This window comes from Perca fluviatilis, chromosome 7, assembly GCF_010015445.1.
Source record: "Perca fluviatilis chromosome 7, GENO_Pfluv_1.0, whole genome shotgun sequence".
Classification (NCBI taxonomy): Eukaryota; Metazoa; Chordata; class Actinopteri; order Perciformes; family Percidae; genus Perca; species Perca fluviatilis.
In genome coordinates, this window is record NC_053118.1 from 18,463,645 (window position 1) to 18,479,507 (window position 15,863).

The window sequence follows — 15,863 nt, forward strand, 5'->3', positions numbered from 1 at the left end:
AATCTTGCTGAAACACATCTGAGCAATTACAGCCCAGGGGCTATTAATTAAAATTAATTAATGTATCATTCACATGAATAAGTGCCACTGACATGCACGTTTAAAGAGGTTCATCAACAAAAGAGCAAAAGAGGAGGGAGGAGTAAATCATGCCCAGGCCTACATGTGTGTTGACTCAGCAGAGATAACATTAAATGTGAAAAAAAAAAATGTTTTTATATACAGTGAATAAATATTTGAAAAATACAGAATCCCTTAGAGCCTTACTTCATTATATTCCAATATGTTTTTATATTTTCAATTGTCCCCTGCATTTTCCTTTACATAAATAAAGATATTTCCAGCATGAATTGATGCAGAAAAAGTTAGAAATACTGAATGCAGGAAATTAACAGCTTACATTTTTCTGGGGGAGAACCCAACACATGTGCCAACACATTATATGCCTCCCCACATATCTTGAACTAAATCCTATGCCTTTGGGTTGCAGGCCAGCTGGCATTAGATGATTAAATGTTAGTGCCATGTCACTAGGGTCTGGAGGCTGGCTTCTCTAACCTCTGTGCTACTGCTATACCAACCGTCCAAGTTGCCCACCTATTTTTTCTACCAGCCGACCATAATATAGCAGGCTAGAACTGGCCCTGCCCCACGCCCTCTTATATTGGTTTTTGTTTGTTTAACTAATGGATTTTGCCAGAAGCATTCCTTCTCTAGCTTCACACATAGGGCTCAATAGTAGAACCATTTGTATCATATTTGCTATGCAAGTTTGTGAAACCTCTATCTCATCAAGTTGATGAATAATTTCCTTAAACACCTGTTGTACATAATCTGATACATGTATTCTGCCCTCTAAAGGATTATCATTCCACTACAAGCAGTGGAAGGGCTTTTTTTTTACCTTTTCAAAATGGCTGCTGTCATTAAATCCTCCACACACTTTTGGCAGGGAACAAGTTGCTAATTTTCATAGAGTTACCGTAAGAATAACATTTATATTATTACTCATTTTTTTAAATAAATATCTTCTTTATTGAAACAATGCATAGTTACTTAAAAAATCATTATTTATATTACAGTTAAAACATGTTAAAAATGTGTGTATCAAATTTGATACTGCAGGTATTTAAGGTTCTTTATCCCTGAACTTTCAAGTCACATTTTTGTAATGTAATCTACATCATGCCTACCACTAAACAAACACACACTATTTTGATGATCTAATTAATGTAATTAATGACTAAAATGCCATCTTAAAATACATTTTGGGTATTTTCAAAATAACAATAACATAATCGCTATGCTATATCGACCAAGGAAGAAGAAGTATATTGAAAATGTCATCAGCATGATAGCAGATGGCAATTCAAGTGATATGGAGCAGTTAGAGGAAGATGATGAGGAGGAGGAGGAATGGACTCCTAAGTCTATGCATGATAATGGAAGTTCAGATAGCCATGATGAGGAAGACTATCAATGAAAGTGTAGCCCATACAATCATGGAAGTTGAGGTCCCAAAAACAACACATCTTTGTACCTAAAATGAACATTGTTGTGAGCAAAACGTTGCCCAAAACGCCCAATGTATCAAACATGATACAAAAACTACTATCATAAACAAAATCATATGGCAAAATCTTGTCATAGTAGGAAAAGCACAGCTGGAATTGATCACCTTAACAATGCTCAATTCCATCAAGTGTCCCAGTAAGCTATTTCAGTGAGTCAGCATGCACAATACCAGGACCTCTCCTAAGTGGAACGCAGCCATCATTAATGGTTTTGAATAAACCTGTGCTTTTCCTACTATATGTCAACATGTCTGCCGGGAAAAAGGTCTATTGGCAAAATCCAAAGACTGGAACAGGCAAAATACAAAAACCAGGAGCAGGTAGGAACCCCAAAACAGGAACAGGCAAACACAGAACAGCACTAAGCAATCCACTGACATAACCAAATGAAAATAAACTGAACAGCAAGTACAAACTGGAGACAAAACACAACGATCTGACACAGGACAAGGGAAAACACAAATACTAAATACAGAGGGTAACGAGGTAACAAGAGGCAGGTGAGACAAGGGCTGGGAAACAGGTGAAAAACATAAGGCAATCACAAGAGCGGGAAAACCAAAAGACAGGAAGTAAAACAACACACGACAAGACAGAAAACCAGACTATCAAAATAAAACAGGAAACAGAGCAAAATACAAAACAGAAAAACAGACCACCACAATAAGACAAAACACAGAACAAAATACCAAAACCATAACAGTTCATTTATTTTACTCAACTGGGCTTGTTCACCTGGTTAAACCTACACCTTTTGACTTGTAATTACACTGCATGGATTATGGATCCTGGATCCTGTTAACCTCCTCCTATAGAAGACCATTCCAAACACTTCAGCTAGGATGATTACAAACAGGAGTTGACACTGCAATGGATGCTGACCGAGAGCTTGATCCTGGCGATGTAGTAACATTTTAGGCTCAATTAAAAGTATTAATAAATGTAATATACACAACTTAATGTATGATCGAACTGCATACCCAGACATGAACAGAACAGATGAATTGTGTAGCTCTAACCTTTCACAGTCATCTGGACTGTGCTGGCTCGTTGCTTGCTGAGCCAGGAGATGGCAGTACAGGTTAGGCTTTTGACCCCGTCTCCTCCACTCTTCTCTCTGCTCCCGGGTACAGAGGACATCCTGCCTTCTCCACCATGGTTTCAAAACTCTGCAGCCAAATACTGGCCATGCCCGCTGTCAGCTGTCACACACCATCCTCACTGAGAAGAACTGGTAAACGCATCACATTCTTCTTTGCTCACTTAGCTGTTATGTCCAATAATCAGGTCACATAAAGAATAATTGTGGGTCTGAAAGTGGAGATGGTCGTTTGCACCCTACATGAGGGACAAGTGAAACTCGAAGCCCGTTCAGTGGTGAAGAGTCGGATATAAAGCAGGACACCTTTCTGCAGACTTTGGTGGGAATGAAAACCTGTGGACTCTTGGCACTCCGTGTCAGAAAGTGGTGTATCCCTGCCCTGTCAGATTAAAATATATAATTCTTTATTTATTTATTTATTTTTTTCATTGCACTCTTCTATTATAGCACCAGGATACTGTATCCACTGGCATACTGCTTTAAAACCTTTTGCAAAATAGAGACTATAAAACCTACATCAGCAGGACAATAAAGGGAATTTTTAATTGCCATATTCACATGCTATGTAGCTTTCGTTTCCCCTAAAATAACTCAAGCCTGTTAGATCTTGTGTGTTATTGTAACGGCCTTCAATAAAAAGAAGAAATTAAACTGAAGGGTTGGTGCTGGCAGAAAAAAACCTGTTGAGTCACACCTTATCCCCCAAGGCCATTATAGCTTTAAGACACCACTGTTTAGAATTAATAGAAGTTGTCTAATAAAAAACTAAACACTGACCCAATCATTTGTTGCAGGTAACAAAACCTCAGTTTCATTTCACGTTAATTTAAAGGGCGTTTTTATTTTATTTTTAAGATTCACATTTAGTCACTATTCAGGGAAGTATGAAGGAGTGGTCTGAGGATGAAGACAACCCCTTCTCAGGAGAACTACTTTTGCCCTTAACAGATCAAACTGAAACTCAGTAGAATCCTGCCATCACAGAATGCATCTCCTGATGCTGATCTTTGGGATTGTGCTTCTCCCTAAAGGCAAGTTTTTGTTTTATCTGTTTCTTTAAACTGTTTAATCTTAAAAATAGAGAAGGATTGTACATGATTGTCATATGCCACATACCAGTAGGCAACTGTATGCCCAACATATACATGTTATTGGTTAGTTTTACTTGTCACTGCTATTGCTTTTTGTACCTCACCTGTTCGTCCACGGATGATTTGACCTCTTTTCTATTCCGTTGAAAAACAAGCAAAAAAATGTCAAAACTTCACTTTGCAACCACCTTCATGCTGTACAACACACATTTTTTTTTTGTATCTGCACTCATAATTTTTATTTTACCTCAGAGTTAAGGTGTCAAAATTATTATTTTTTTTTAAGTTTAAAGTTTGAAAGTTTTGTGTTTTCTCAGCCTACACCTTGAAATGTTATGAGTGTACACCGGGAATCTCAGGAACCTGCACAGATACATCAAAAGAATGCCCTTTGCAGGGTCAACAGTGTGGAGCAATTAAAGTCACTTCATATGCAGGTATAATAATTTGTGTTGCATTGTTTTTATTGTTAAAATGCTTTGTGCAGTCCCAGTTTACAAAGGTTCCTCTTTTGTTGCAGGTGGTTCAAAAATTCTTGATGTCAACTCAAAAAGCTGTGCTTTGGCTGAAGAGTGTGTTGAGGCCTCTGTCAACTTTGGAATAGCCAACACCGTAATAACCAGCAACTGTTGCACTTCCGATCTCTGCAACACCCAACCTGCCCCTGGTAACTTACTGACTGTATATTGTCTCTTGATATTTAGCCGCTTCTTTTAAATGAGAGCTGTTTTAGTTGCATAAGCAATAGCTGTTAAAAATGTGAAAACTACTCTCCTTAAAAGTTAGTGTTGGTTGCACTTATTTATTATTTTAAAAAAAAACTCAGATTTTACTGACTAAAAAAATGCATTTTTTTTAAAAATACAGTATATATAAGATGTATATATACTGTATAGTGCCATATGGACATTGTGAATGTAGGTTTTGTGAATTGGTGATGCCAGTCCATGTATCAGAACCTGAGACAATATGTTTGGAGTTGATATTGTTGAGACAAGACTTAAGTTCCAAGACAAGCCAGTAGAGGGGAATATGACTTTCCATCACCATCTCTTATAGAGGAGCTCAAGGGCATGATACCCCCAACTGCCACAGTGCAGCTGTGTGTGCGTGCGTCCGTGCGTGCGTGCGTGCGTGCGTGTGTGTGTGTGTGTGTGTGTGTGTGTGTGAGAGAGAGATGGAGAGAGGGGAAGACTCATGTGTAGGATGTCAGACTTTATCTCAGCAATATAAAGCATGCCCTTTATCAACAATGTAAAAAATTCAATGAATTTGAGAGAGAGAGAGAGAGAGAGAGAGAGAGAGAGAGAGAGAGAGAGAGAGGAGAGAGACCCACTGAATTTCCAGGTTAAAGTCAATCTTAATTTATTATCTATAGGCCAATCATAGCTTAATGTAAAAACAATCTACTTATTATAATTAGATATTAAGCAAACAAATAGCATACATCTTTGCATTTTGTATATCTGAATTACTACATCCACAAACAATATGAACAATGAATGTTAATATTTTTTACATTGTGTAAATCAGTAGGGAGTGTCCATTAGACTGCTGGACATAGAAAGCTTTGAAAAAGGAACTGAATAAGAAAAGTGCATTCAAGCCACCACTCAACCCCCCTCTACATCCCCAAACAATATGAACAATGGATGTTTTTTGTTACAGAACCCAGCAAATCCAATCCAAATGGTAAAAAGTGCTTCTCCTGTGACGGACAAAAGTGCACCAACACTCTAAACTGTGAGGGGAATGAGGACTACTGCATCTCAACAACAGGTAACAACCTACAGCATTAAACATCTAACTCTGTTTGAATGGATGTCCAAAACATTAAGTTCTCACCCTAAAAATTACTTTAACTCTCCCAGTGAATGCAGGAGGTCAAACAGTGACCATGAAGGGCTGTGCCTCCAAGACGATTTGCTCAACGCAAACCACACAGACTGCAGGAGCCCTTGGAACAGAAATTAGCTGCTGTCAGGGGAACTTCTGCAACAGCCCGCAGCACGCAAGTGCTGGCCTTCTGCTCCTGGTGGCACCGCTGGTCTCTTTGGTCATGCTCTCCTAACTGGTGGAGACGGCAGCATCACCACTCAGCTTTTCTCTCATCTTTGCATGGCCTCATACTGCTGCTCAACACCCCGGTCCCAATCCTTTCCGCCAATGAGTGAGAAAGTTTAGCAAGCAAAGTATAATAATATAATTGAGTAAAATAGTCTTTTCACTTGTCTCTTGCCTCATACAGTTTCTTGCAGGATCATTCTTTCTTTTTATGGTTGCCTATAGACCATTTCACTGTTTTTGTTCTGAGTGCTATTATTATTCTGAAACCTACTTTTAATGTTAATTATCAAGAATATTTTGAAGTTACTGATAAAAGCAGAATAAATAAAAATCTTAAAATTCTGCTGTTTATTCCGATTGTATTTCTGTTTTCTTGAGTAATCTAGGCCTTTTTATTTCTGAGTCTCGTTTAAAATACATTTGTCTCACATAATCATTAAGGATACTCAGTTTCAAAGTTGAAGCATGTCATACTTTGCTGTCACAGTGTGTGCAGGTCTTTAACATGTCAAAGATTGAGCATTAATAACATTAATATATAATAAATACAGAAAGGGCTCTCAATGTTACTCAATCATAAACTAATTTTCAACAAATGCCCATTTATGTACCGTATCATTTCTTTATTTTAATTAAGCTCAGGGTGTTCTAAAAGGTAAGTGTGAATGCTGTCCTATCTGGGTGTGCTGAGACTTGTGCGGAATGTATAAAGCGTCCTTGTTTATGGTATATATTTATTTTAAATATTTGTAGATTTTATGCAGGTAGGAATTTGGCCTGTTGGCAAGTGTTTACTGTAATGCTGTAACATGTAAACTAATACGCCATTGCTTGCTTGTTGGGTGTTAAGATCACAGTGTATACACCTTCAACTGTTCAGCGCCTGTCCCCATCTCTAACTATTTATTTGATATTTGTGTATAACCTGTTGGCAGTGACTGGAAATGTGTGGAGAGCAGGGATAACTTTTGTGGGACTCAACTATGAAAAGTATAACCCCATCTAGTGGACAATGTTATCCAACAGGCTTTTTTACACTATTCAAGAGCTTTTTAGAAAATTTTGTAACTTTCTGTTTGTTTACACCTCTGCAAGAACACCAGCATGACTCCAAAGATATTACAGAATGCCATATACAAAGAACTTCACATTAATTAGCTATTAAAGTGTCTGGAGTTTAATTTGCTGGGTGTTGCATGTATTCTGCCAACAAAGTTAAGTTTCTGTAGAAGTCTATGAGAAAGTGACCCACTTCTCACTTGATTTATTACCTCAGTAATCATTTTCATACTGAGTTTATGGTCTCAATCGCTAGGTTTAAGTATTTCTGTAATACATAATTTTTTTTAATTATGGTTTATTGCCGATTGAAAGTGTGTAACGTAACGTAGAGTGTAAGGGCTCCTCCCTCACTCCTTCCTCTCGTTTAAAATCGTCACATCCGCAACAAGGATGGCTGCGCCTGTAACGGCAAACTAGACAACTCATAGCAGATCTCCACAAACCAATGGGTGACGTCACACATGCTCTGTCCATTAATATAATACAGTATGGTCTCTACAAGATGGTTCAAAATGGCAGTCAACAAACCAATGGGTGACGTCACTGATGCTACATCCATTATGTTTACAGTCTATGAACAGAATAGCATACATTTAACACATAGCAAATTAAATTTGAGCCACTTTAAGCCTGTGATGTTCTTTGTATTTAGCATTCTCGAATATAATTTGGAGTCATGCTGAAGTTCTTGCAGGGGTTGTGTGACACTCCAAACTGTTAGAAATGTAATCATTCCAGTTAACCTAAGCTCCTAAAAAGCTGTACAGAACCCTTAAAATAAACTACTTAAGATGAGATCAGTGAACAATGCCAACTTGGTTTTGAGGAGAAGCTGGCACACAAAATATTTCCATAAGCTTTAGTTCTGTGAGATGTCTCAGACCCAGACATGAACAGAACAGATGAATTGTGTAGCTCTAACCTTTCACAGTCATCTGGACTGTGCTGGTTGCTGCTTGCTGAGCCAGGAGATGGCAGTACAGGTTAGGCTTTTGACCCCGTCTCCTCCACTCTTCTCTCTGCTCCCGGGGTACAGAGGACATCCTGCCTTCTCCACCATGGTTTCAAAACTCTGCAGCCAAATACTGGCCATGCCCGCTGTCAGCTGTCACACACCATCCTCACTGAGAAGAACTGGTAAACGCATCACATTCTTCTTTGCTCACTTAGCTGTTATGTCCAATAATCAGGTCACATAAAGAATAATTGTGGGTCTGAAAGTGGAGATCGTCGTTTGCACCCTACATGAGGGACAAGTGAAACTGGAAGCCCGTTCAGTGGTGAAGAGTCGGATATAAAGCAGGACACCTTTCTGCAGACTTTGGTGGGAATGAAAACCTGTGGACTCTTGGCACTCCGTGTTAGAAAGTGGTGTATCCCTGCCCTGTCAGATTAAAATATATAATTCTTTATTTTTTTTTATTTTTTTTCATTGCACTCTTCTATTACAGCACCAGGATACTGTATCCACTGGCATACTGCTTTAAAACCTTTTTCAAAATAGAGACTATAAAACCTACATCAGCAGGACAATAAAGGGAATTTTTAATTGCCATATTCACATGCTATGTAGCTTTCGTTTGCCCTAAAATAACTCAAGCCTGTTAGATCTTGTGTGTTATTGTAACGGCCTTCAATAAAAAGAAGAAATTAAACTGAAGGGTTGGTGCTGGGCAGAAAAAAACCTGTTGAGTCACACCTTATCCCCCCAAGCCATTATAGCTTTAAGACACCACTGTTTAGAATTAATAGAAGTTGTCTAATAAAAAAACTAAACACTGACCCAATCATTTGTTGCAGGTAACAAAACATCAGTTTCATTTCACGTTAATTTAAAGGGCGTTTTTATTTTATTTTTAAGATTCACATTTAGTCACTATTCAGGGATGTATGAAGGAGTGGTCTGAGGATGAAGACAACCCCTTCTCAGAAGAACTACTTTTGCCCTTAACAGATCAAACTGAAACTCAGTAGAATCCTGCCATCACAGAATGCATCTCCTGATGCTGATCTTTGGGATTGTGCTTCTCCCTAAAGGCACGTTTTTGTTTTATCTGTTTCTTTAAAATGTTTAATCTTAAAAATAGAGAAGGATTGTACATGATTGTCATATGCCACATACCAGTAGGCAACTGTATGCCCAACATATACATGTTATTGGTTAGTTTTACTTGTCACTGCTATTGCTTTTTGTTCCTCACCTGTTCGTCCACTGATGATTTGACCTCCATTATACAAACACACACTATTTTGATGATCTAATTAATGTAATTAATGACTAAAATGCCATCTTAAAATACATTTTGGGTATTTTCAAAATAACAATAACATAATCGCTATGCTATATCGACCAAGGAAGAAGAAGTATATTGAAAATGTCATCAGCATGATAGCAGATGGCAATTCAAGTGACATGGAGCAGTTAGAGGAAGATGATGAGGAGGAGGAGGAATGGACTCCTAAGTCTATGCATGATAATGGAAGTTCAGATAGCCATGATGAGGAAGACTATCAATGAAAGTGTAGCCCATACAATCATGGAAGTTGAGGTCCCAAAAACAACACATCTTTGTACCTAAAATGAACATTGTTGTGAGCAAAACGTTGCCCAAAACGCCCAATGTATCAAACATGATACAAAAACTACTATCATAAACAAAATCATATGGCAAAATCTTTTTTGGGGGGGGATTTTGTAAAAAGGTTTAATAAACAAAATTCAGGCTTTCCAGGGTTAAGCTTTTGCATGTTTATGGAGGGTAACCTGTGGGTCCTCTCTCAAAGTTTTTGAGTAAAAACTATGCAATTTCACATCACTTTGGGTCATTATTATTACTGTAGATAACACCCCAAAAGCTTATAGACAAAACAAATCATTATTTTATTATGAAGACATATCACAGGCTTTGTCTGAACATTTTATTCTTCTGGCAATGCTTGTTTTATATAATCATTCTGTAAATCAAAATTTTTAAATAACATTTCAATAATTATATCACAAATAAGGAAGTGATAACAACTGACAAAGCCCATTTATTCAGCTGAAAATGTTTGAAGAGGGTAAGTTCATGTTACAGTCTTCCAGAGAATGTGGTTGACCCAATTGCAGAGACAGCAGGCAGTGTAGCGTTGAAAGGTTTATGGACCTTTTTCACAGCAGACATTTTGACTTGTCATAGTAGGAAAAGCACAGCTGGAATTGATCACCTTAACAATGCTCAATTCCATCAAGTGTCCCAGTAAGCTATTTCAGTGAGTCAGCATGCACAATACCAGGACCTCTCCTAAGTGGAATGCAGCCATCATTAATGGTTTTGAATAAACCTGTGCTTTTCCTACTATATGTCAACATGTCTGCCGGGAAAAAGGTCTATTGGCAAAATCCAAAGACTGGAACAGGCAAAATACAAAAACCAGGAGCAGGTAGGAACCCCAAAACAGGAACAGGAACAGGCAAACACAGAACAGCACTAAGCAATCCACTGACATAACCAAATGAAAATAAACTGAACAGCAAGTACAAACTGGAGACAAAACACAACGATCTGACACAGGACAAGGGAAAACACAAATACTAAATACAGAGGGTAACGAGGTAACAAGAGGCAGGTGAGACAAGGGCTGGGAAACAGGTGAAAAACATCAGGCAATCACAAGAGCGGGAAAACCAAAAGACAGGAAGTAAAACAAGACACGACAAGACAGAAAACCAGACTATCAAAATAAAACAGGAAACAGAGCAAAATACAAAACAGAAAAAGACCACCACAATAAGACAAAACACAGAACAAAATACCAAAACCATAACAGTTCATTTATTTTACTCAACTGGGCTTGTTCACCTGGTTAAACCTACACCTTTTGACTTGTAATTACACTGCATGGATTATGGATCCTGGATCCTGTTAACCTCCTCCTATAGAAGACCATTCCAAACACTTCAGCTAGGATGATTACAAACAGGAGTTGACACTGCAATGGATGCTGACCGAGAGCTTGATCCTGGCGATGTAGAAACATTTTAGGCTCAATTAAAAGTATTAATAAATGTAATATACACAACTTAATGTATGATCGAACTGCATACCCAGACATGAACAGAACAGATGAATTGTGTAGCTCTAACCTTTCACAGTCATCTGGACTGTGCTGGCTCGTTGCTTGCTGAGCCAGGAGATGGCAGTACAGGTTAGGCTTTTGACCCCGTCTCCTCCACTCTTCTCTCTGCTCCCGGGGTACAGAGGACATCCTGCCTTCTCCACCATGGTTTCAAAACTCTGCAGCCAAATACTGGCCATGCCCCGCTGTCAGCTGTCACACACCATCCTCACTGAGAAGAACTGGTAAACGCATCACATTCTTCTTTGCTCACTTAGCTGTTATGTCCAATAATCAGGTCACATAAAGAATAATTGTGGGTCTGAAAGTGGAGATCGTCGTTTGCACCCTACATGAGGGACAAGTGAAACTGGAAGCCCGTTCAGTGGTGAAGAGTCGGATATAAAGCAGGACACCTTTCTGCAGACTTTGGTGGGAATGAAAACCTGTGGACTCTTGGCACTCCGTGTCAGAAAGTGGTGTATCCCTGCCCTGTCAGATTAAAATATATAATTCTTTATTTTTTTTTATTTTTTTTCATTGCACTCTTCTATTACAGCACCAGGATACTGTATCCACTGGCATACTGCTTTAAAACCTTTTTCAAAATAGAGACTATAAAACCTACATCAGCAGGACAATAAAGGGAATTTTTAATTGCCATATTCACATGCTATGTAGCGTTCGTTTCCCCTAAAATAACTCAAGCCTGTTAGATCTTGTGTGTTATTGTAACGGCCTTCAATAAAAAGAAGAAATGAAACTGAAGGGTTGGTGCTACCAGAAAAAAACCTGTTGAGTCACACCTGATCCCCACTGCCATTATAGCTTTAAAGCGCCCATATTATGCTCATTTTCAGGTTCATAACTGTATTTTAAGGTTGTACCAGAATAGGTTTACATGGTTTAATTTTCAAAAAACACCATATTTTTGTTGTACTGCACAGCTCTCTCTCACTGCTCCAGCTCCTCTTTTCACCTGGTTTCTGTTTTAGCTACAGAGTGAGACCTCTTTTCATCTTCTTCTTCTGTACTATCTTTGATTGCACTCGCACATGCTCAGTAGCTCAGATGTAGATCATGTCAGCTAGCTAACTCTAGAGACAGTAAAAGAAAGCCTGTTTCTCCAACTTCGGTCAGTTACAAGGCAGGATTAGCTGGGAGACTTCTAAATGAGGGCGCATGTAAGTAGTTCTTTTGTAGATTATGGTGAACTTGTGTGTGTTGTAGCAGTGCTTTGCTATTGAGAACGATGTAGCATGCTAGCGTTAGCATTAGCCGGCTAACGCTAGCATTAGCAGGTTAACGCTAACGCTACGAGCTAACTGTTGTGGTTAGCCAGGCCGATTTTGAACAGCTCACTAGGAGACTGAAGGCAGGACACATTCAGAAACCGTATCTCACTCAAAACAGCATGGATGGATTTTTTTCAAAGTTTGTATGTGTGTGGAAGCACCAGAGACACAAAAGAACACCCCAAATCCCAGAAAAAGTGTTTTTTTCATAATATGGGCACTTTAAGACACCACTGTTTAGAATTAATAGAAGTTGTCTAATAAAAAAACTAAACACTGACCCAATCTTTTGTTGCAGGTAACAAAACACATCAGTTTCGTTTCAGCTTAATTTAAAGGGCGTTTTTAGTTTATTTTTAAGATTCACATTTAGTCACTATTCAGAGAGGTATGAAGGAGTGGTCTGAGGATGAAGACAACCCCTTCTCAGGAGAACTACTTTTGCCCTTAACAGATCAAACTGAAACTCAGTAGAATCCTGCCATCAAAGAATGCATCTCCTGATGCTGATCTTTGGGATTGTGCTTCTCCCTAAAGGCAAGTTTTTGTTTAGTTTTTTTTTAATTTTTATTTAATCTCTAAAAAAAGGATTGTACATGATTGTCATATGCCAATGTTATTGGTTACTTTTACTTGTCACTGCTATTGCTTTTTGTTCCTCACCTGTTCGTCCACGGATGATTTGACCTCTTTTCTATTCCGTTGAAAAACAAGCAAAAAAATGTCAGAACTGCACTTTGCAACCACCTTCATACTGTACAACACCTTTGTTTTTTGTATCTGCACTCATTATTTTTGTTATTTTACCTCAGAGTTAAGGTGTCAAAATTATTTTTTTTTTTTAAGTTTAAACTTTGAAAGTTTTGTGTTTTCTCAGCCCACACCTTGAAATGTTATGAGTGTGCACCGGGAATCTCAGGAACCTGCACAGATACATCAAAAGAATGCCCTTTGCAGGGTCAACAGTGTGGGGCAATTAAAGTCACTTCATATGCAGGTATAGTCATTTGTGTTGCATTGTTTTTATTGTTAAAATGCTTTGTGCGGTCCCAGTTTACAAAGGTTCCGCTTTTGTTGCAGGTGGTTCAAAAATTCTTGATGTCAATTCAATAAGCTGTGCTTTGGCTGAAGAGTGTATTGAGGCCTCATTCAACCTTGGAATCGGCAACACCGTAATAACCAGCAACTGTTGCACCTCCGATCTCTGCAACACCCAACCTGCCCCTGGTAACTTACTGACTGTATATTGTCTCTTGGTATTTAGCTGCTTCTTTTAAATAAAAGCTGTTTCACTTGCATAAGCAATAGCTGTTAAAATGTGAAAACTACTCTCCTTAAAAGTTAGTATTGGTTTCACTTATTTATTATAAAATAAATAATAAAACTCTACATTTAAAAAATACATTTGTTTTAAACATACAGTAAGATGTACAGTATATTCATCATAGTGCCATATGGACATTGTGAATGTAGGTTTTGTGAATTGGTGATGCCAGTCCATGTATCAGAACCTGAGACAATATGCTTGGAGTTGATATTGTTGAGACAAGACTTAAGTTCCAAGACAAGCCAGTAGAGGGGAATATGACTTTCCATCACCATCTCTTATAGAGGAGCTCAAGGACATGATACCCCAAACTGCCACAGTGCAGATGTGTGTGTGTGTGTGTGTGTGTGTGTGTGTGTGTGTGTGTGTGTGTGTTGTGTGTGTGTGTGTGTGTGTGTGTGTGTGTGTGTGTGTGTGTGTGTGTGTGTGTGTGCTTTGTGTGTGTGTGAGAGAGATAGAGAGGGGGGAAGATTCATGTGCAGGATGTCAGACTTTATCTCAGCAATATAAAGCAGACCAAGACAGAGATGCCCTTTTTCTACAATGTAAAACATTCAATGAATTTGAATTTGAGAGAGAGAAAAAAAAAGAGAAAGAGAGAGAGAAAGGAGAGACCCACTGAATTTCCAGGTTAAAGTCAATCTTAATGTATTACCTATAGGCTAATCATAGCTTAATATAAAAACAATCTAATTTTCCTGTATATTATAATTAGATATTAAGCAAACAAATGGCATAAATCTTTGCATTTTGTATATCTGAATAACTGCATCCACAAACAATATGATCAATGAATGTTAATCTTTTTTACATTGTGTAAATTAGTCTGCTGGACATAGAAAGCTTTGAAAAAGGCACTGAAGAAGAAAAGGGAATTTAAGTCACCCCTCAACCCCCCTCTACATCCCCAAACAATATGAACAATGGATGTTTTTTGTTACAGAACCCAGCAAATCCAATCCAAATGGTAAAAAGTGCTTCTCCTGTGACGGACAAAAGTGCACCAACACTCTAAACTGTGAGGGGAATGAGGACTACTGCATCTCAACAACAGGTAACGACCTACAGCATTAAACATCTAACTCTGTTTGAATAGATGCATTAAAACATTAAGCTCTCACCCTAACATTATTATACTCCCAGTGAATCTAAGAGGTCAAACGATGACTCTGAAGGGCTGTTCCTCCAGGACGATTTGCTCAAATCAAACTACGCAGGTGGCAGGAGCCTTTGGAACAGAAATTAGCTGCTGTCAGGGGAACTTCTGCAACAGCGCCAGCAGCACAAGTGCTGGCCTTCTGCTCCTATTCGCACCGCTGGTCTCTTTGGTCATGCTCTCTTAACTGGTGGAAACGGCAGCATCACCACTCAGCTTTTCTCTCATCTTTGCATGGCCTCATACTGCTGCTCACACCCTGGTCCCAATCCTTTCAATGACTGAGAAAATGACTTTTGAATGACTGAGAAAGTTTAGCAAGCAAAGTATAAAAATATAATTCAGTAAAATAGTTTTCTTTTTACTTGTCTCTTGCCTCATACAGTTTCTTCCAGGATCATTTTCTTTTTTTTTAGTGTTGCCTATAGACCATTTCACAGCTTTGCAGCTCATCCTGTTGTAGAACAAGGAGAATGTAAAAATCATCCTGATGCACAGTTTTTGTTCTGACTGCTATTATTATCCTTAAACATACTTTTAATGTTAATTATCAAGAATATTTTGATGTTACTGATAAAAGCTGAATAAATAAAAATCTTAAAATTCTGCTGTTTATTCAGTTTTGTATTTCTGTGTTTTCTTAAGTGCTCTAGGCCTATATTATTTCTGAGTCTCGTTCAGTGGCGCAAAAACTGGGTATGCACTATACGCGACGCATCGGGGCACAGCACCAAAGCGAACAGTCCCTTGACAGACTAGTTAGAGTTTGCTAACACTGGGAATGTAGCAGCCACATGGGGGTTTACCATGGAATCATGCATTAGTGATGGCGAACTGAAACTTTCTGAACCAGTGAAGCTTTCAATCCACTTGTATCGAAAAAAGGTTCTGTACTTGAAGCTTCAGAACTCTATGAGGACATCTGGTGGTGAAAGTTAAGGATAGCATTGTGTCACAAACTCACAGTTATTAGCCATGAATGTCTTTGAGTTGAAGATGAATACGTTTTGAGTATGAATTCATGGATAAATAATGACAAATATCTAAGCCTATGTGGGACCTTGCATAAATAACAATGTAATTGCCTTCGC

At 38.4% G+C, this 15,863-nt stretch overlaps 2 protein-coding genes across 2 annotated transcripts; both read left to right on the forward strand.

Moving 5' to 3' along the window:
• Positions 1 to 2,783: 2,783 nt before the first annotated feature.
• Positions 2,784 to 5,900, forward strand: LOC120562806 (urokinase plasminogen activator surface receptor-like). The gene is made up of 6 exons (XM_039806707.1): positions 2,784 to 2,808; positions 3,625 to 3,707; positions 4,085 to 4,204; positions 4,288 to 4,434; positions 5,436 to 5,546; positions 5,639 to 5,900. The coding sequence occupies exons 2-6, from the start codon at positions 3,662 to 3,664 to the stop codon at positions 5,836 to 5,838; spliced, it is 624 nt and encodes a 207-aa protein (XP_039662641.1). The 5' UTR covers positions 2,784 to 2,808; positions 3,625 to 3,661; the 3' UTR covers positions 5,839 to 5,900.
• Positions 5,901 to 10,857: 4,957 nt separating this feature from the next.
• Positions 10,858 to 15,378, forward strand: LOC120562809 (urokinase plasminogen activator surface receptor-like). The gene is made up of 6 exons (XM_039806712.1): positions 10,858 to 11,239; positions 12,744 to 12,826; positions 13,167 to 13,286; positions 13,370 to 13,516; positions 14,560 to 14,670; positions 14,760 to 15,378. Exons 2-6 carry the CDS (start codon positions 12,781 to 12,783, stop codon positions 14,957 to 14,959), a joined length of 624 nt encoding a protein of 207 aa, XP_039662646.1. The 5' UTR covers positions 10,858 to 11,239; positions 12,744 to 12,780; the 3' UTR covers positions 14,960 to 15,378.
• The last annotated feature ends 485 nt before the right edge of the window (positions 15,379 to 15,863 follow it).

Excerpts from the sequence above, each read along its gene's own strand:
- LOC120562806 (XM_039806707.1), top strand. The coding sequence starts at position 3,662 with ATGCATCTCCTGATGCTGATCTTTGGGATTGTGCTTCTCCCTAAAG. Across the intron at positions 4,205-4,287 it reads TAAAGTCACTTCATATGCAG|GTGGTTCAAAAATTCTTGAT; the intron begins GTATAATAATTT and ends CTTTTGTTGCAG. Across the intron at positions 4,435-5,435 it reads CAACACCCAACCTGCCCCTG|AACCCAGCAAATCCAATCCA; the intron begins GTAACTTACTGA and ends TTTTTGTTACAG.
- LOC120562809 (XM_039806712.1), top strand. The coding sequence starts at position 12,781 with ATGCATCTCCTGATGCTGATCTTTGGGATTGTGCTTCTCCCTAAAG. Across the intron at positions 12,827-13,166 it reads GATTGTGCTTCTCCCTAAAG|CCCACACCTTGAAATGTTAT; the intron begins GCAAGTTTTTGT and ends GTGTTTTCTCAG. Across the intron at positions 14,671-14,759 it reads CTACTGCATCTCAACAACAG|TGAATCTAAGAGGTCAAACG; the intron begins GTAACGACCTAC and ends TTATACTCCCAG.